This window comes from Pezoporus flaviventris, unplaced genomic scaffold (assembly GCF_033815535.1).
Source record: "Pezoporus flaviventris isolate CSIRO_AGI_PZ_B2104156 unplaced genomic scaffold, CSIRO_AGI_Pfla_v1 ptg000008l, whole genome shotgun sequence".
In the NCBI taxonomy this organism is placed as follows: domain Eukaryota; kingdom Metazoa; phylum Chordata; class Aves; order Psittaciformes; family Psittacidae; genus Pezoporus; species Pezoporus flaviventris.
Genome location: NW_026892556.1, coordinates 1,165,804 through 1,185,980, shown reverse-complemented (window position 1 = coordinate 1,185,980; position 20,177 = coordinate 1,165,804). Strand labels below are relative to the sequence as shown.

Genomic DNA, 20,177 nt, shown 5'->3' with positions numbered 1-20,177 from the left:
GTAGGTTTTCAGTTGGAAGAAATTCCTGGAGGATTTCACTGGGGGCTTTTCAATAAACCAGAATTGCACGTGAGTTGGCTTCCTGCATCCACGAGTTGAAACCAACAGGCAAGAAGCCATCGACCTGGCTGATCTTCTCAACCTCACCGCGCCCAGGGGAGCTGCTACCACCTTCAGTTCTTTAAATCTTCTTGTTTCTCGTCTTTTCTGTGTGAGTTTCTTCCCGTGTTCAGTTCACACAGTTCAGCACACAGTGCACTGCATCATCTCGCCGGGAAGAGGGATGGAGACAACGCGTTATTTCCGATGCTTCACCTCCTTCTCTGACGCTTTGGAGTCTCCGGCCGTGTGCCCGTTCCCTGTGCTGTTCATGAATATCTTATCCAGCCCCTTGAGGGACTCCACCAGGTAGTTCTGGAAGGCCGTGAGCGCTGCGCAGATGGCAGGGCCCCCGAAGCCGTGGGTTATCAAGCTGAAATGAGTCAAACAGCTCTGGACACCGGGCTCGAGGATGAGCGAGGGGCGGCTGTTCCCCAGCGGCGAGCGGTCCTGGGCTATCAAGTCTGCAAACTCCTTACAGATTTGCCTGGAAGAGAAAGGTTTGTGGTTACTGCGAGTGCTGCAGGGGCACCGTTGTGTCTGGGGCTTCTTTTCCTGCTCCTGGCTCAAGTGTCTGCTTCCCCCTTGGGAGTTTCCAGCTCCAGCCTGGGGAGAGCCCCTGGGTGCAGAGTTGGAGCTGGTGCGTGTGGCGGTGCTGGGATGCTCCCTGGGGTTAGGTTAACCTCTCCCAGGAGGAGCGAGCAAATGGTTCACCTTCCTGCACATCCTTCATGTCCGTGTGCAGCGGGACCGTCTCTTCCTTGTGGAAGAGGAAGCTCTCAGGGCTGACGCTGCCCACCCGCACTGCCGATACCCAGCACGCTGGCGGCTCGTTGCCATCTGTACTCACTTGGTGGCCAGCAGCATGTTCTTCCTGGTGTGGAGCTCCGTGGGGTCCGAGTGCTGGCGGCACAGGTACTCTGCCGCTGCCTTGGCTGGGAACTCGGTTTCGCACACGTACCCGAAATCCCGAGCCAGGTGAACGGCTTCGCCTACGAGCAGGACAAGTCAAAGCTGCGTCAGTGCCTGCGTGCAAGGGGAGCGCTTTGTGCAGCAGCTTCGGCCGTGCCACTGGTGGGGCTTGTTTCTTCTGCTGCCACCCAAGAGCTTTCCGCGCCTTTGGCTCACGGTGCAGGCACCTCTAGGAGGTTCTTAAACCCCCCTGTAAGCCAGTCTGCACGGGCCAGGTGGACCCGTGCCAAGCGGAAACTGGTGCCTTCCTCTGCTAACTTTTATAAAGGGTGGTGCTGGAGGTCGAGCAGGATGAGGTGCGATGCTGGGCTACTGCTCCCAAAGGAAGAACAGCAGAGGTGTTTCTCACTTCCCCTGCGGCATCTCCCTCTCCCTGCGTCTCCCAAAATTCCCTGCTTGGCCTCTCTAATTGAGCAGAGGTTTAAACAGGGGCTGGAGGGTGAAAAAGCGACTTTAGCCCCATGGCTGCCAGACAACACAGGGATGTGAGAAAGGGGCGGAAGGAAGGGGTTTACATCCTCCTGCAGTAAGCAGGAGCCCTCGGGCTGGACGTGCAGGCAGCGTATCCATCACCCCATGGAAATGCCCACCCATTGATGGAATTGATCCATCTCCAGGCATCCCCGTGGAAATAATCAGAGCTGATGGCAATTGATCATGCCCAACACCCGAAATCCCGGTCGGGCAGGCAGAGCTAATTTGACTTGCCCTCCTGCTGCTCATATGTATTAGACCATCCATCCTAATAGCATTAACCTAGATCCCATCACATTCGCCCAGCTTCCAGAGCTCAGCTTGGCCTCCCTGTTATGGGGAAAGTGTCTGTGCTTCCCATATCCTGATAACACTTCCCACTTTGTCTCCTCCTCCAAAGAAGGGGCAAATAAGGAAAAGCTACAGAGAATCAGAGCTGCAGTTGTTTGGGTGTTGAAAAACAACCAGAAAGTAATAGCTGCTGAAAACAGCAGTTATTGTGACTGTAAAAAAGGGCTGCGTGGCCTCACGGAGCATGGAGCCAGGTTTGTTTCCTCCCTGGTGCATGTGAGTGGCTGCACAGCAGAGCTGTTAAAGGCTGTTGGGATGCTGGTGCAGAGGTGCTGCGGAGGGCACAAGGGGGTGGTTAAAGACAAACCAAGCCAGAGGCCAGGAGGGGAGGCTCGTGGGGCAGGAGGCTGCAGCAAGCAGAGGGGCTGCAGGAGCCAGCCCCAGTGCTCAGCTCTGCCTGAGAGCTGAAGGGTGTTTGTGAGGCTGAAATACAGCCCTGACACTGCCCCGTGTGTGCTGCAGCTCCTCTCATGGAGCAGGTGCCCAAGAGAGGACAAGGGCTCCCAAAGGAAGCTGTGGTTCTACCTGCAGCCCTCACCGTGCTCCCCTGGTACCCATCCTCTTCCCCATGTGAATGGCTGGGGGTCAGTGTATTGTTAGCACTCGAAACCCCACACAGTGAATTGTTTGAATGAGCAGTGGGAAAACAGAGGGGAGAAAATGAATTAAACCAACCCAGGCAGTGTCCAAGCAAGAGGGTGCCTGGGGCACAGGGGCACAAGCCGGTTTCTGCGTGCTGAGCAATGGCAGTGCAATAGCACCATCTCCCCGTACCACTACACTTCTGTGCAGGAGATCCTATCCATCAGGCACACATGGCACTACTCTTTGAGTTACCATGAGCTGGGAAGCAGGAACCAAACCATCAGCAGCCACCTGAAATCCAAATGTACGTTTCTTCCTTCCTTTCTTTCTCTCCTTCCTTTCTTTTGATGGAAATCAGCCTTTCATTCAGCACGAACCAACTGCCCTCAGTAACAGCCCCCGCCTAATGAAGCGGGTCATTTAATTTGCTGGCAACAATGGGGATGATTTTCTATTCAGAAACTGCAGGCAGCTGCCTCCAACACGCTGGGCACAAACACAATGGATTCCAAAGCTCGAAGGGAGTCAGAGCTGTCACTGCATTTGTCTGCATCCCGTGTGCTTTGCTCCCAAGATGCGGAGGCAACATCATCATCTCCATCGTGCGGAAAGTAGGAGGGGAGCAAATGAACAAGTGGCTTTAAGCAGAGGCACCTCACACCGCGTGGAGCAGGGATGGAGCCTCGGCAGAGCAGGTTGCTGTCACCCAGCACTGGCTGCACCGAGCCCCTGTGTCCAACCTGGCCTTGAACACTGCCAGGGATGGGGCAGCCACAGCTTCTCTGGGCACCCTGTGCCAGCGCCTCAGCACCCTCCCAGGGAAGAGCTTCTGCCTAAGAGCTCATCTCAGTCTCCCCTCTGGCAGGTTAAAGCCATTCCCCTTGGCCTGTCCCTACATCCCTTGTCCCAAGCCCCTCTCCAGGTTCCCTGCAGCCCCTTCAGGCACTGGAGCTGCTCTCAGGTCTCCCCTTCAGGAGCCTTCTCTTCTCCAGGCTGCCCCAGCCCAGCTCTCTCAGCCTGGCTCTATTTGGTTTCTGTGAACCTGAGGAAGCGTCACTGGAGCTGAGTGCTCCGATGCTCTGACAGAAGAGTCCGAGTTTCGGGAGCCAGCCCGGCTCGGCTCGGCTCAGCTCAGCACGGGGCTCACCCGGGGCTGTTTCCAGGCTCGGTCCCTGGTGCCCGCTGCATCATTTCAGTGGTCTCGGTTTTGGCCAGCCGCAAGTGAAGGGTAGGGAGGGCTCGGCACTGCCAGGCTCCAGGGGAGGGGATGGCGACGCTTACCTTCCACGAGGGATGTCAGCAGGGTGACGTTGGCAGCCTTGCGCCTTCCTGCAGGCAGATTCAGTCCGATTTTCTCTAACCTTTCCCTTAAACACCGACCCCCGTTTTTTGACTTTGCTCTGAAAAGAGAGAACAAGGGCAGGGGGATTAGAATCTAATTAATACTAATATTAATTAATATCTATATTAACATAAGGGTTTAGGTTTGAAAGGAAAGAGGAAAAGCACCAAAGCCGCTACTCCCCAGCACACCACACACCGGAACCTCCATCAATCTGAGAGGTGAGGGCTGGTGCTGAGCACAGCGCGTGCTTGGGCTGCCCGTTGGAGCTTACCTGCGGAGGACTCCACCGAGGAGAGAGGCGTTGAGACACTCGGGGGGCGAGAGCCTCCTCTGCACCTCCCCGACCGTCACCTTGTACTTGGAGGTGGAGCTGAGGAGGGAGAGGCGGCCGGGCACGGAGCAGAAAACCTCGTTGGGATTGGTGACCCCTCCGATCAGGCCGTCCTTGTTCATTGACAGGGTGGAAATGGTGGTGCCGTTGGCCTTCGAGGGGATGGGCACTGGGGGAAAAGGAAGGGAGAGAGAAGAGACCGTGGCTGAGAGATTCCAGAGCCAGGGAAGCTGCTCGGTGACTCTGCCGGCAGCTTTCCAGTCCCCAGCACCATCCACAGACACCAGCACGGCTGGCTGGGATAGCCCCCTTAGTTCCTTGCTTTCCTCAGCGAAAGAAGAGAGGTGGGATGATGAGGCTAAATGAAATAAGGAAAACAGGACTAATGGAAGCAGCCTGGACCCCGCTTTCCCACTGCACTTAAAGCCAAGGCTTTGGGCTGGTCTCCTGGAACGCTAAGGATTGTCCGCGGCATCGCGGCTGGACCTGTCACCAGCTTCCCCTCCCTGCCTCCTCGGGGTGCTCCGTGCACGTGGGATGGGATGGGATGGGGAAGCGCTGGGTGCTGCTGCTGTCCTGGCTTTGGGATGGGGTCACAGCTACAGCCCAGGCTGTGTCCCACTGGATGGGGTTGAGCCACCACCTTCACACCCTGCAGCAAAGCCAGGAGGTGCTGGGGTGGCTGAGGGCTGTGCCTGTCACTGCGCACACACAGGAGCCAAGGGAAAGCGTTTCTTTGGCTTCAGCTTTGGGATCAGCCCCGCAAGCCACGGCCCTAAACTTTCATGGCACCTGGCTTCAAGGAAGCTTGGGAAGATCAAACCAAATTAACCCAGCACAGACTTCCTTATACTTAATGGGCAGAAGTCAGTTAACACAAGGGGTTGGGCAGGCAAGGGGGGCTGCAGCAGCGCACTGGGCAGTTTTCCCCTACGTCATTCCAGTACGAAACATTCTTAGACACAATAAAGGTTTATGGGTGAAACTTGTGCCAAATCTCCTTGGCCTTTATGTTCTGAAATTAATAACTCAGTTAATGTTGGAAAAGAAAGCAGGTTCTGAAAGAATCCAGAGAGCATTTCAGCCCTGGCGTTCCTTGTGGCTCCTCGGTAATGACTGCTCCACAGTGCACATTCAGAGGGTTCGCAGCAATGCACACGAGGGCGAGGTGCAGGGTTTAGAAGGGAAATCCACATGCCCAAAATGAAACAGAAAACCCTGAACGTGAACTGGCCCTATTAAGGGGTGCTTACAATCGGCATATTGTAAAACACAGCTCGAGAACTTGTTAGCGTGGCAATAAAAAGGCAGCACATGTTACATAAAAATGGGTCACGTTTGAAGAGTGAAAGATGAATGGGAAGGAGCATTAGGGTGCATTGGGTTTCCTTTCAGAGTGGGACTTGCACAAAGTCAGGGGGCTGAAGGACGAGATGCTGGCGTTTGCCATGACTGGAGCTGGTTGAGAGATGTTCAGGGAAGAGCAAACACAGCGACGTCACCAGGAGACGCAGGAAACCTGAGCTGGATTTCCAGGAAGCAGCAACTTCAAAGCTTTCTTCCACAGTCCCAGAACAGGTTATGTTTGTCTCTAGAGGACACCCTTGAAATAAAGAGTCAGAGTGCATTTCACAAGCATCCATGCAGTGCTGCCAATGAGTGTGCTGCTTCAGGTGCAGGTACCCAGCGGATGCGGGTTCTGCTGCAGCAAGGGCCACCCCAAACCAGGCACCCCTGGAGAGCAGATGTTGCTTGTAGTATCACATACGTTGTCTGTTCACACAACGGCACATTTGTGCATGCCTGAAGTCATGCAGTGGCGCGCATGCAAGCCGCATGCGTGCTGGGGACCACGGACACACAAGGGATGGGCAGACGTGCAGGAGGGAGGGGAACCGTGGCTCAGAACACATGCCCATGAAACATGGCACTGGGGAAGAGGCAAACGCAGCTGGAGCCTATGGAAAACTGGGCTGGAGATGGGTCCGATGGAGCTCCGGTGTGACACCGGCAGCGTGCGGGGCAGGGCGGTGGGAAGGCACGGATGGATGCTGATGCATGGAGACACCGCAACGCTTCTGAGACACAAGCTGGCAATTTGAGGAATGATGCTGCTGTCGGAAACAACCCCCCTTGAAAGCTGTAACCCGGAGCAGCCAGGTCAGCCCCGCTCCGTGCCACAAGCAAACCGTGCAGGCACCGGGCACCCATAACAGAACATGGATTTTGGCATCGTTCTTCTGCCTCGAGGCCAGAGCCCCACTGGATTCGGCACATGGAGGGATGGGAGGGGGCCCCCCGTGTCACGGAGAGCTGGCACCCTCAGCAGTGGGCACACCGAGTGAGAAGGCAGAAACAGAGCGGGGGGCTGGCCCGGCATCATGCAGCGCTGGAAACCGAGCCGGGCTCTTGAGTCCTGTAACAGCTTCATCCATTAGACAGCGTTGCCCCGATACAACAAGAACAAACACAGCCACATTCGCCATTAATTAGGAATTATTGTTATTTGGCCTCACCTGCTGCTGCTTGCCTGGTCTGATCTGCAGCTTGTTTGCCCATAAACATGCTGCAGGAGGGAGACAAGCTACCATTAAAGCCTGACAGCTTTGTTTCCTTGGCTTTGGGGGAACCAAAATTGTCTCTTGTCATCTGAGTAAACCAAAAGTCCCCCTCGATCTTCAGTTGCTGCTTTCCTGTTCCCGCAAGCAGCAGGTGATCGGAGCACCTGAGCCAGCCTGCAGACAAGAAGGAAGCATGAGAGCGGTTGCGGGTCGGCACCGAAGCAGCCGACAGCCCAGAGCCCCGGTGCCGACCCCCTTTGCAGCTGGCAAGAAATGTCACATCAGTGTCACCGCACCGCTCGCCCCTCCTGAGGTTTGTAGGGTCGGCCATGGGCAATACCTGTCCTGGCATGGGGGCAGGACATCACCTTTCCATCAATGAGCCCCTGCTCATCCCCATGGCAGGGGTTGGGCAGGCTCAGCTCCCGCTCAGGACCATGAGCAGAAACACGCCACAGAGATGCTCGTTCAGTGATGCACCAACGCATTGCACAGGCTGACAAGGAAAGGGTGAGATGCTGGTGCCCAAACCACCCAGTGCCCAAGTGCTTGACCTCGGCCTGATGAGCAGAACAGGGCTCAGCTGGGTCAGCCCACCCCAGGAAGGTATAAAGGGCAGGACAGAGGGTCTGTTTCCCTCTGCAATGCTTGGTTTGGGTTGATTCAGCTGAAGAAAGGGTAAGGAAGAGGCACCAGGCTTCACAAGCTGAAGCCCCAGCGAAGTGTTCTGCCCTGGTGAACCTTTGGTCCTGGGGATGCTGCGGTGGAGCTGGATGGAGGTAAGCACTGTGGGGCTGCACGGGTCACAAGGGGCTGATTTGAAAGGGAAAACTGATTTTGGAATGAGATTGTACTGACAGACCTCAAAGAGCTTCACACGCTGCTGATCCCTGCCCAGGGCTGGTACAGGACCAGCCACTTCAGTCATTAACTGGCTCCCAGTGCCTGTGCGAACTGGTTCATTATTGCAGCTGGGGAGAACTGAGGCACAGAACAAGTTAAATGATTTACCAAAGCTCAGGTAAATGGCCATGCTCTGAATGCATGCAGCCATGGTCTGTGGGAAGGCTTTTGTAAGCAATCCAGTCTTCAGCTATTGCCCAAGAGTTGGGAATTGCTATATAGAAAACTGATGGTGTATGGCCCCTGTTTTCATAACTCCAGACTCCTTTTAACGCTGTGCAATAGAGGTGTTTGTCAGTGCATCATCTTCTCTCATGGTGCTCCTGTATTTTGAAGTGAACCACTGAGAATGGCAGCATGTCAATAATAAGCATGTGATGTCTTGCTGAATGCAGGAAGGGAAATGATGCTCATTTCTTCCTTGTAACTCACAGGAAGCATTTCCACGAGGCTCAGACTCTCACTGCTGCATGGCAGGTACCACTGGCAATGCTTTACACCTTTCACGTGTGCATTGAGCAGCAGTGCAGACAGAGTCCCACACCAGTCGCCTGTCCTGGTGCTATCAGCAGGGACACACAGCCTCATCTTCTCTTTGGACCCCCAAAGCTTGTGATCTCCTCCCAGAGATGCTCTTTTGTGCTGAGTCAGACCTAGGCTCTTTCAACCACCCCTTGGGTGTAACTGTCAGATGATGAAACTCGCCCAGCTCCATTTGCTGTGGCCTGAAAAACCCTGATTCAGAGAGAGTGATTTCAAAACAGGTCCGAAGGCTTCATCCCTTGACTTCCTTGGCTGCATCCCTGCATAGCCAGGAGCCTGCTTTATGGCTCTGGGCAGGTCACCTCACCAATGTGGGCTTGAGATAGTAACATCTGTGTGGGAGAGATGCTGTGATACCTAATTGAAACTTGCCAAGTGATCCCTGATGAGAGATTTCTCCAGGTGAGGTCCCTGGATGATAAATGTAGCCAGAAGGAGTTGGTCCAGGGCTGAAGTGCGGGATGCAATGATGCTCATTGGAGAAGCAGATAGGCGTAGGAAGGCAACACTCATGAGCATGAGGTCCTGATGCCTCCAGTGATGCTGCAGGTGGGATAGGATGCCACTGCCTTGTTTCTGTGAGGAGGAGATACCAAAGAACAGGGGGAAAGAGAAGAAACCACTAAACTGACAGTCACTGTTGTGAGCCTGGTGGATGGAGCAAGGAGACTTGTGCCTTCAGGATGAAGCATGAAGTTTCTGACACTCTTGTTCTGGTTCACAGAAATGGGTCTCTCAGCTTTTAAGTTCCATGTGCAAAGAAGCAGGAGCAAAAAGAACCCATTCTTTCTTCAAAGGCCTTTACCCAGGGGACTAGAAAGCCTTGGAGAATTTCCTGCTTTGCCCTGATGAGTTTCAGCACAAATTGATCCGCATTGTCCAGGATGACGATGCTCCATGCCTGAGCTTCTGTACTCCTTCCTCCTCCTCTGCGTGCACAAGTCTTTGTGCCTGAAATCACCACTATGCTTCCTGAAACAGCCACTTTGATGTGCAAATAACCAGTGCAAAAGGAGCACCTGCAGTCCGGGCTCAGGCTCTGCATGTGGGTGCTGCCAGCGCCTGTGCTCGGGGGGTGGCTGCACACCATCAGCTTTGGGCTTTAAGGGAAAACCTGAGCTTTGCCTGTAAAAGTACACAGAAGTAGCACTGCCGCATTTCCATGCGAGAAACGCGCTGCCTGCTTGCAAGACAATTTGTAAGCAGGAAGATTTGTGGTCCCTGGAAGCCGACTGCTCGGCGTGGTGTTACTAGTTCCATTTCCAGCTGGAGCTCAGGGTGCTGTGAGGGGAAAAATCAAGTCCAGAGGGAACATGCAAATCGCTGCCTGCCTTACAAGTCTGTTTTCTTCTCTCCTTAGATACATTGCAGGTAAATCCTCCTCTTTTGCAATGTGGAATCCCTGGGTATCGGGGCTTTTGTTGCAACACCTTTCAGGTGGGAGTGTGCCGCAGTTCAGGTTGTGTTTCAAACAGGTATCGGCCAATCGTTTTAGAAGACTACCTGGGACAAAGCAATGTCCCGCCTCCAGGCACAGCGCTGTCTCCAGCCACCCTAAAAGCATCTCGACCCCTGGTCCCTCTCTGGGGCCATGCCATGGTCAGCTCAGCTGTGTTGTGCATCGCTGTGGGTTCAGGGCATCCCAAAACACGGTTGTGGGAGCCTCAAGGTGCAAACCTGCAATGGTGCAAACCTATTTATGCAGCTGCTGAGTATTGGAGGTGCAGTGGTGACAGCCCTGAGCCCCCTGGGTCCTGTACTGCAGCTCGGCTCCAGGCAGGCAGCAATGGAAAGCTCAGTCCAATGGATGTTTGATGAGAGGCGCTCCAAAAGGCGAGGGGTTGCTGCTGTCTTTGAGGAAGAGCTGTCAGTGAGCTAATCTACCCTTCGTTTGAATGTCTCTGATGTAAATTATAAGATGGAGATACATATATAAAGGAGTATCTGCATGTGGGTGTGAGCCAGAGGCAACCGCTCCTACCACCCCTTTCAAAGCCCTTTTTCACGGAGGAGGTGCTGCGGAGTTCAGCTGCTCCAATTTCCTGGTGTTTCAGCAGAGAGGTATTTATTGATGGTCCAGGGAAGGAGGTCAGTGCCATCAGCTGTATTTCAAACCTGTGGTCTGTAATTATCCTTCCTTCCCCGAGGGGATTATACAGGTATTTTCTTTATCTTGAATGCACAGCCTGAACCAGGTCCCCATGTCAAAGAGCATCTCTAGGAAACGCCGTAATTGGCTCGAAGGCCTTTTCAAATGGAAGGATGGAAAGAATCTTGTTTTATCTCCGGGCTTTCCAGATTGCTGAGTCCTGATAGGGAAATGGATCTCGGACCCTCAGAGATGGAGCAGGGATATAACTCAAACTATTCCCATGAGAAAGCTAATCAGAGGAGGTCCCATGCCTATGCAAAGCTCTGTACTTAACATTCTCTTTCCCATGCAAATCAATACATTAGAGTGCCATGTGATATTAATTGCATTTTTCTTTCTGTGCCTCTGTTTTACCCAGCAAAGTACCTGCCTTGTGTCACTGCAGGTGTCTCCTGGGGAGCTCTGGGTTGGACTGATGGAGCAGGAAGGTTCAGCCCCCTGGAGACCAGAGGATGTGGTGTCTTGGTTCAGTGGGGTGCCTGCTTAGTACCTTGTGTCTTGATAGGAATGGCCAATCAATACAGTGACCAAATTTACTCAGACCTCTGTGAAAGCACGCTGTGCTCCTCCAGGACTGGCAAGGGGATTAGTGAGTGGTCTCTAATTAAGACTTGCAGCTAATGCGTTTCCCTGCTTTACCATTGAGGAACGGCTCAGCCCCAAACGCGCTGCTTGGTCAGGACAGTTTGTGGATTTTTGGAAACTGCTCCCAAACACTTTGGTGTGAGCTCCCACCCATTTCCCTGCTGTGTTCCAGTTCATGGGTTGGGCTGTGCTGTCATCCCTGACAGCAGTAAACTCGGAAATGCTCCCCTGGAATCCAGCGAGTATTGGTGATTACAGAGTCCCCTGACTCAAAATGCTCTCCCTTTTCTGAACCTTCATAGCTCCATTGCAAAAATACCCATTCAAAATTCAGTTCTATTGCCAACTGCTTTGGATGGACTTGAGCCTCTGCTCCTATTGATTTCAGGGGTTTCCCAGCACATTACAGGCAAGCAACTGAACCAGGAGGCTGGCGAGCCCAGGGATTTAAGCCAGGGCAACTGGAGACCGCAATGCTCTGCGCTGACACCAAGGAAAGCTCGTCCCATGCCACCGCAGCCTGGTCGAGCCGTGCCGCACGGCAGCCAGCGCTCCCCGCCGCGCACTGCCCCGCTCTGCCCTGCAGCCTTTACCATCACAGGTTTATTCGTTTAGCAGCACTAACTCCCATTACGTTTTGGCAAGGGGTCTGCGGGATCTTTGTGTTTAAACAGCATAATCCGTTTTACAGTAACGTGCTTGAGAGGTTTCCCCTGTATTCCCCATAGGAACACCTGAATTTGTGTGGCTTGCATCCACATAATCTAAAAAGGGAGAAGAAAGAGGCAGCGTCTTCTGCAAGCGGCAGCGGAGCCCATGTAAGCCACGGTGATGCTGCAATCAATTTGCTGAAATGTGTTTAGGTTATAGAAAGGCAAAAGACCCTTCAGCAAAGATTAGATGAGAGTAATAATAGGAAAACACTTCTCTTCAGATGGAACTTGCTGCCAACCTGCAGAGCATGCGGGAGGGTTTCGATCCGAGTCTCAGGCCGCAGCAATGTAAATCTGTGCTGGAGTCACCAGCCTGCCTGGGGATGGCTCTGAGGAGAGGCACCGCTTGCCCACTGCCACAGAGAAAATGCTTTTCCTTTTCCTTGCTCAGGAGGGGCTCCGGGTTTCTAATGCCTGTGTATTGCCGGGTTGTCCAACAGAGCAGATGTGCTGGCAGCCCCAGGATGCATGACATGGGACCCATCGTGGTGCCAGGAAGGAGCCACAGGGAAGGAGCAACGTTGCATTTTCCTATGGGGAAACCAACTCGGACCAGCCAGCTGTGCAGGATGGGGCACATCTGCACACAGGTAACTGTGGTGCAGCTCCTGCAGCATCTACAAACCTTCTGATGGTGTTTCCCCGGTGCCTGCCCCCATCTCTTGCCAACTTGGCTCTTGTGCCTGAAGCCACCCTGAATACCCACACTCAGACCCTCTGCTCACACCGCACCAGCCCATGGGGCTGCCAGGAGCCCTGGGGGACACCATCCCCACTGAGCCACCTCACTGGGGACACCGCTTGCTCCCTGGGACCTGTCTGACCAGTCCAGAGGGAGCAGGGCCTGACCCGATCCCTCACTCCCTGGCGCCTCGGCACTCGGGTGACTGATGCCAGATAAATGCCTGAGATAGAGGGTGGGGAGGCTCAGTCGGGCTGGAATGCCAAGCACGCACCGCAGATGCTGCCATGGCTTCCTAGGCAGTGGAGTTGAACCTGCTCACAGCTGCCCTTGTCCTGCTCCCGGGATGCAGGCACGCTCGATTCCAGGCTGTGTAATTGCATGGGTAGATCAGGCTTATTTCTAGCAATTCCTTCCCACTTCCTTGTGCTTCTCTGCTCTTTTCCACCACATCACAGCACTTAAACTCTCCCCAAACCAAAGGTGATACCCAGCGGTAGCAAGAGCTGGGTATGGGATGGAGCATGGAGATGAGACCTGAGCATGCAGCATCTCCAAGCATTGGATCCACGTTTGCAAATTAGCTCCTGCATTAAGAATTCAAATAAACAAATGGAAGGACAGCAAGAATGAGTAATTCCCTAGGATCACACAGGAAAGGGTGGGATGCCTTAGTGGTTAGGGTGCTAGTCTAGGACTTCAGAGAACCTTGTTTAGGTTCTTCAAATAATTAAGACAGATTGCAAACTCTTTTTTCCTGAGATCATGTATCTTGGAGTATTACTAACCAGGGAGGAATCTCTTCTATGGAGCCAGGCTGAGAGAGCTGGGCTGGCTCAGCCTGGAGAAGAGAAGGCTCCTTATGGGGAGACCTTAGAGCAGCTCCAGTGCATAAAGAGCAGATATGGGGACAAATGCTGAAATATCCACAGCCCCTGAAGTGCAGGAAGGGAAGTTTCAGAGCTCCAGAGGCAGCCCAGCATGTCTGTGGTGCCCCACTCAGTGCTGCCCATGGAGAAGCCTAGCCTAGAGTCCATCTCCAGAGGAGCCCTGTTGCTTTGGCTCTCGAGCCACATGCCAGACAGCAACCTAAACGTACCCTTTAAGACCTGCTCTTTATTTCTAACAAAGAGAAAAAATACTCATTTAAAACCATCTAATTAAACAGTAAGTCATGACAACGTACATGAAACTTGGAGATAACACATGCCCGGGAGGCACCGGCGAGGTTGAGACAAAGCCCAGCGCCTTCACCGGTACCCGCGTGTGTTATCTCACATGAACACACACCTGGGTTTATCCTGGTGCAATTAGAGGACATTAAAAGTGTAATTTTAATGGAGGAATGGTGATCTGGATGCAGTTCAGAGTAAAAACTTTCTTTTAAGTGTGGCTGTTTGATTGTAGGTGTTCCTGCCGCGCACGCATGTGTGCCCGGATCGGGAGGTGTGACTGCGGGTTGATGAACGCTCTATCTCGTGGTGTGTGCAAGGGCTTGTCTCGACTTTAAAGCCTTTGTGAGCAGGGCTAAGGCAGCAAAGCCTCCAGTCAAGACCCGGCTTGTTCCAGGTGAGCCCCTTTTCCTACTCAGGCAAACTATGGCAGCGGATGAAGCTGCAGGAAGCCAGGAGGGCTCTGCCAGCTGGGCTCAGCACCCAGCATCTGACTGGAGTCCAAGCACCTCCACCCACATCCGTGGCCAGTCTTATAAAAGACGTGTCTTTGCAGCCCCAGGTGCTTTACAGGATGACTTCATTTATTACCTTGCTCATCACAGGAAATGATGTTTATCTAATCTACCACTCTTTCAGGGCTTTTTTTCTGCCACATGTGGCTTCATGCAGTGTTTGTTACAGCTCCCTTCCTCCCTGCACCAAAACAAAGGAGGAATGGCACTGCCGCCACCAGGCCAGAGCCCTGGCCCCACCAGCAGCCCTGTACCCAGAGCCCATGGGGAGGTTTTGCTTCGAAACCTGGAGCTCGCGTGCGGTGGCGAATGGATCTGAGGATCTTGGTCTTAATCTGCTTCCTCTGCTGCATTCTTTAGTAGTGACAGCTCCTCCTTGCAATATTTCTAAATGCGGGCTCGGAGCACTCTGAGGCACAGCTTTCCATCTGTCTGTCCAGCATCCAGCCAAACAGGTCCACATTCCTGAGCAGAAACGCTAGCGCTGCCACCCTGGAGCCTCGGATGGAAACTCAAAGCAAGTCACAAACACGAGGGAGAGAGCAGCGGCCAAATCCTGCTGCCTCAGCGCCAAGCCGAGAGAGTTCAGTCCCCACCAGCTACGCAGTGCCCATGGGCTGTGCGTGCCTGGGTGCCAAGCGTGAGCCCACGCTGGTTACACCCTACTCCAGCTGTACTCCAGGTTGTAAAATGCTCCAGCCAAAACCCTTGCCCGCAAGCAGGGCGCGCAGGCCCCTGCGGCTCTCCCCGCTGCTCGCAGGGCCCTGACCTGTCGCTGGCAGCACCCAGGGCTGCTCCTGCACCCAGTGTGCCCCGAGGTGCCAGGGAAAGCAATTCATATTTTCCTCTGTCGTAAAAAGCCTCTATCAGGAGCCTTCCGCTGATCCCGAAAGGATGGCAAAAAAGGATTGGCAAAGCAATAAAACCCCTCCTTATTTTACGACCGAGCAGCAGGATTTTTTGCTACTGAGTGTGCGGGTTTAACGCTTGATTTCAGAAACAGAAACTCGCCCTCTCCTCACCCAGCTGAGGGAAGGACCCACACGAGGAGCAGCGGCTGCTCAGGGCTCGCTGGGGCTCCAGCCATTCGGGGGTTTCATGTCTGGATAAGCGTTAACACCAGGGCAGCAGGTGAGCAGAGTGGAAAATGCCCATAGGTGCAGTAGCGGAAAGCAGCCAGAGCTGAACTGAACTTTTGTAGTGTTCATTTTACTGCTTTCAAGTCAAACGTCTTCCTAATAGAAATGCTTGAGAAAAATCCCGAACAAACTAAAAACACATAAAAATCGTTCTGAAATATTTTGGGAACGGAGGGAGAATGAACAAATGTGTTAGAAAATTCCTGAGAGCTCTGCTGCCCTATCCAAGGTTTTATCCATTTAATTCCCAAACGAAACCCATTCCCTCTCTGTGCCGCAGCGCGAGGGAAGCTCATCCTCCCTTTCCCAGCGCGCTTCCGAGCTTTCTGAAGGGGAACCCTGGCTCTACCCGGCCACACGCAGCACTGGGCCCCGCCAGCGCCTCCAGCCCCGGGGCTCTCCACGGGAATAACGAACCGGAGCCGGTGTCGGGAGCACCGATGGAAATCGCGCTCTGAACGGCCGGGTTCAGCCCTGCTCTATCCGTGACCGGCTCCCCCCAAGCCCTCGGTGGGCGATGCCTCCCCTTCTCCCTCGCTAAATTCGAGTCTTACCGGCAGCAAAAGGGACCGGAGCGCTGCGGGCTCGGGCGGACACCGCGGGGTGCGCAGGGCGCTGCACCCCCCCGCTCCCCAGCAACCCCCCTGTGATGACACCGACTGCTAAACCCGGAGGAGGTTGGTTAAGAAGGAAAAGAGAGAAGCAAACACCAGAAAGAAAACCAGGGCTGCTCGGGCATCGCGCTCCGGGGCTCCGCGCCCTCCCTAAGCCCCAGCACCCGCTGCTGGGGCCTGTTTTGAGGGGGGATACACCAGTGAGAGCCCCCCCCGGATGGAAACCCGGCTGCGGGCTCGGTGCAGGCGCGTCCCTCCCGTCGGGCGCTTTTCGGCCCGGGGGCCCCTGCGCTTGGTATTGAAATAAAAGAAAGAAAAGCGCCTCCGAGGCGGGCAGTTAAAAGGTGGCTTCGGGGTTCGGGGCAGGCGATTAATATTCGGTTGAACCGGCACAACAGTATCTCGGCAACTAATTGTGAGATTTATCTGTTTTCACATGCACAGATTTCTATCAGGTTTCTGTCCAAGGGCCATCCCGGCAGGAATTCGAGGATTAATCATCTCCTGTGAGGGATTTTGAGATCTCGGCGCGATTTATGACAAAACTGCTCTTTTTACCGTTTACCATCGCTCCCCACGGAAAGAAGCGCAACGAGAACCGCCTTCCCCCGGCCGCCTGCCCTCGCCTCCCCTCCTGCCTGGAAACCGCTCGGGATTTGTCTGTGATATTCCTGATTTTTTTTCCCTGGGGTGTAATTCACCCCGGGCTCAGCTCTCGCTCCCGCTGTGGCTCCAGGAGTCAGCTCGGAGCAAGCAGATACGGTGAAGGACGACCCTGTACTGTAAATTATTAATAATAAAGCAGAGTAATTCATTTTCCCGGTTCGAGAGGGGGCAGCGGCGTTTGCCGCTACCCCCGGCAGCTCCGGGACAGGGGAACTGGCTGCCCCCGGTTCCGCGGGACACGAACGGCGGTTCCAATCCCGCTGTCACCGCCCGCCGGGTCTGCGGCGGGATCCGGCTGCAGCTTCCCGAATTCCTCATCTTTTCTTTAAGCCGAACTCGCCCATTTCGGGGCATCGCTCAGGCGGGAAAGCCACCGAAATACGGAGCCAACGGAGACCGGAGGCGGCCGGAGCTTAGCCCGAGCCCCGGGCAGCGCTGTGGGATTCGGCTCCATCTGCCCCGGGCGGCCCCCTGCTCTGCCGCCGTTACAAGAACCCTTCGGGATCCTTTTAGGCGAACCCTAGAGAACCGGAGCGGGAGGAGCACACAGGCTCTGCACCCCCCGCTTGCCACTCAGGGCTCGTTTATTAGTTCTTCGAAACTGAAACTAGAGGATCCCCAGACACAAATCTGGCACCGAACAACAACAAATCCTCCCCACGGGAGACGAGAATTTCTAAGGAATGGCGCGTTTTGGAAAAAGGAAGGGAAAAGAAACCGAATAAAACAGCGCAGTAAGGAGGGGAGAAAAACCACCCCAACACCGTAACTTCGGCCGCACTTCCACGTACACCCCGCCGAGCCCGGGGTTTGATAAAGAGCCGGGCGCTGCTCCGGCTCAAGGAGGGGGCAGCGCACCCCCAGCCTTTCTCAGGCACGGCTCGTTAATGGAACGCCTCTCGTGTGTTCTAATTCAAGCTCAAATAACGACGGTCGTTAATGCCCCACTGAAATGTTGCGTGGAAAGAAGCTGCGTTCGTACAATAACGATTTGCGTGGAAAGGGGCTGTCACGCACCGGGAACGCTGTTCCCCCGTGAACCGGAGGGGAAGAGCCGCACCGGAGGGGTATTTTTCCCCGGGTACCGGGACTGGGCACTTACCGGGGCTTCGGCAGGGCCATGGGGACGCTACCCCGAGCCGCGGCGGGCCGGGCCTGGGACAGGGGCTCGCTGCAGCCTCAGGCACAGCAGCGACCTAAAATCTCCCGGTTTCAACTGCATTTTGCCCGGGGCCGGCCCGGCCGGATCCAACTCTCCCCCGTCCCCGCGGCGCTCGGCGTTTCACCCCGCAACCTCTCACCGGGCTGGGCTGCGGGCACCGGGCCCGTCCCCGTTAACCCTGCACCGAGCCCACCCGGGCTGCGGCGGGTTCGTTTCCCCGCCTGTGCTGGAGCCCGAACCACGGAGCGCCCGTTAGCAGCATCCTTCCCATCTACGTGTTCTGGTAGAAACCCGCAAAGAGAAGCGGGACCCGCGCCGGGATCCCCCGCGGGAGCTGCCGCCCCGAGCAGCCGCGGCCCCGGTCGTGTCCCCCCGCTGCGCCGCGGCGGAGCTTTCATCAGCAGGATATTTAACGGAGCCGAGCTGATTGAACCCCGGGGCTTTGTTGGGAAGCAGCGGGGCTGTTCAGCGGGTGCGGGAGAATCGGTGGTAAATCAGGAGAGGCAGCGGGAGGCACCGGGGGGACGGGCGGGGCCCCTTCCCGCAGTCCCGCACCGGTACCGGCAAGGAGCGGCTGCCTCCCCACCGGTCCCCGGGGAAAAACCCCGTTTTGGAGCCGCAGACGGGCAGTCACCGCAGGCCCCGGTTGTTTCCGAGGCCGGGGCCGAGGGAACGGGCAGCACCGACCCCCACGGCCGCGCCACCGCCTCGCCCCCCTTAACCGCGTCCTTCCCCCGATATGGGTCCCGCCGAACGGGAAGGAGCGGCGGCCTCAGTCTCCCGCCCGAGGGATCCCGGCGAGCCGGGGCAGACGGAGGCGCTGGCCCGTCGGGACCCGCCGTTTTCGTTTCAGTCTCGCTGGGGCCAGCAGCGAGCCCTTCCCGTCGGGAGGGGAGCTGCCCGGTGGGACGGCTGATGGAGGGGAAAACCGACGCTGGGGAGCCCGCCCCGGTGGCGCGTCCCGCGGTGCCGCCGCGCTCTTACCTTTCTTGATCACGGACTGATCGAGCAGGTTCATCCCGCCGTCGTCCACGGTCTGAAAGCACCGAAGCAAGAGCCGTCAGCCGGCAGCTCCCGGTGAGGATGGGCACCGGCCGCTCGGGGAGTGGGGCCGGAGCGACGGGACCCGGTCCACCCGCTGCCCCCGGCCAGGAGGGATCGCTCGGGAACGGACGAGCCTCAGTAACTGGGCTCCCTGCCCATCGATTCTCCCTGCCCGGGGGTACGGACGCCTCGGGGCCCGACCTGTCCTGGTCGGGTCCCCTCACATCCCTTTGGCCGCACAGGCGGCGGCGGGATCGGTCCCCACCCGCCTCCCCCGGGGACCCTTCCCGCCCTCCCTCTGTCCCTCGGTACCTGGATGTCCTCGATGCCGTGGTGTCCGAGGCCGTGGAGGCCCAGCGGGCCGTCGGTGAGACCGTGTCCGCCCTCGGGCAGCCCGTGGAGCAGGCGGGGCACGGCGGGGTACTCGCGGCGGGGGTCGAGCCCCAGGGCGCGGTGGGTCCCCGAGAGCAGCCCCGCTTCGTCCTGCCGGCCACGCTGCGGGGGCCAGGCGGGCTGCTGGTGCTGGTGGAGCGGGCTGAGCGCCGCGTACGGGTCCCCGAGGTGCGGGTAGCCGGGCTCCTGGCCCTGCGGGTAGGGCAGCGGCGGCTGCGGGTACGGCGGGGGGAAGTAGGGCGGCTGGAAGTCGGCGGCGGGCGTGTGGCAGAGCGGCGGCGCGGAGCCGTAGGGCGCTTGGTTGAGCGCGGGCAGCTGCGGCAGGCGGGCCCCGGCCGGCGCCCCGGGCAGCCCCTCGGCGCGGTCCTGCGGCGGCGGAGACAGCAGCGGTGAGGCGGACGCGGACCCCCGGCGGCCCCGACCCCCGGCCCGGCGCGGCGCTGCCCACCCGCCCGCTCCCCGGCCCGCACTCACCATGCCCGGGTAGCTGTGCACCAGCATCTGTGCGGGCCCGCGGCGAGCCCCGGGCGGGCCGGGCCCCGGGGGTGCCCCCGTCTCCGCCCCTCTATCCCGCCGGAGCGGCGTCTCCCATCGCCCTCCCGCTCCTCTGCGCCGGCCCCGACTCCATGCGCGCCAGTTATAGCGGCGGGGGCGCGCCTGCCGCGCCGGGAGCGCGCGTCAGAGCGCGGGGACGGGGACGCGCCGCCCGCTCCCGCGGGGCCCGACGGCTCCCAACGGCGGGGGCAGCGAGACGGCGGCGGGAGGCGGGGGGCACCTGCCTGCCCCGGGAGCGCGGCCGGTGCCGCTCCTCGCTCCCTGCGGAAGCCCCCGGTGCCGCGCTCCCCAACCGCCTTCCCCCTGGTGCCACCCCCGGTGCCACCCGCCCCGGGCCGCGCCGCCTGAGAGCCCCGTCAGGGAGCGCCCCGGGCCGCAGCGGGGACCGAGCCCCGAGGGCCGGTTGAGGCCGGGGGCGCGGGCGGGCTGCGGGGCCGCGGCGATGCCCTACGGTTTGACTTTATTAGCCCGAGGAGGGAGCGGGGAGCCCCGCAGGGAACACAGCGGGAGCCCCGGCGGCAGATGCAACCTCCGGCCAACGGCGGCCGGAGCGCGGTCTGGGGCTGCTGCTGCTGCCGGGAGAGCCAGGGGCTCCCCTCGGGGTTCTTCTCGCTCCTCCAC

The 20,177-nt window shown here is 57.2% G+C and overlaps 1 protein-coding gene across 2 annotated transcripts; it reads right to left on the bottom strand.

Annotated features, from left to right (window-relative positions):
• Positions 1-219: 219 nt before the first annotated feature.
• On the bottom strand, positions 220-19,632 carry TFAP2E (transcription factor AP-2 epsilon). Of its 2 annotated transcripts, XM_061449821.1 has the most exons (8): positions 19,476-19,632; positions 18,921-19,367; positions 18,549-18,600; positions 6,674-6,892; positions 4,098-4,326; positions 3,763-3,881; positions 950-1,091; positions 220-586 (listed from the first exon to the last, which is right to left on the bottom strand). In XM_061449821.1, exons 1-8 carry the CDS (start codon positions 19,500-19,502, stop codon positions 298-300), a joined length of 1,524 nt encoding a protein of 507 aa, XP_061305805.1. In that variant the 5' UTR covers positions 19,503-19,632; the 3' UTR covers positions 220-297. The 2 variants fall into 2 exon arrangements, with proteins under 2 accessions (XP_061305805.1, XP_061305806.1); XM_061449822.1 differs by lacking the exon at positions 6,674-6,892 and having other exon boundaries at positions 19,476-19,631.
• Between the last annotated feature and the right edge of the window lie 545 nt (positions 19,633-20,177).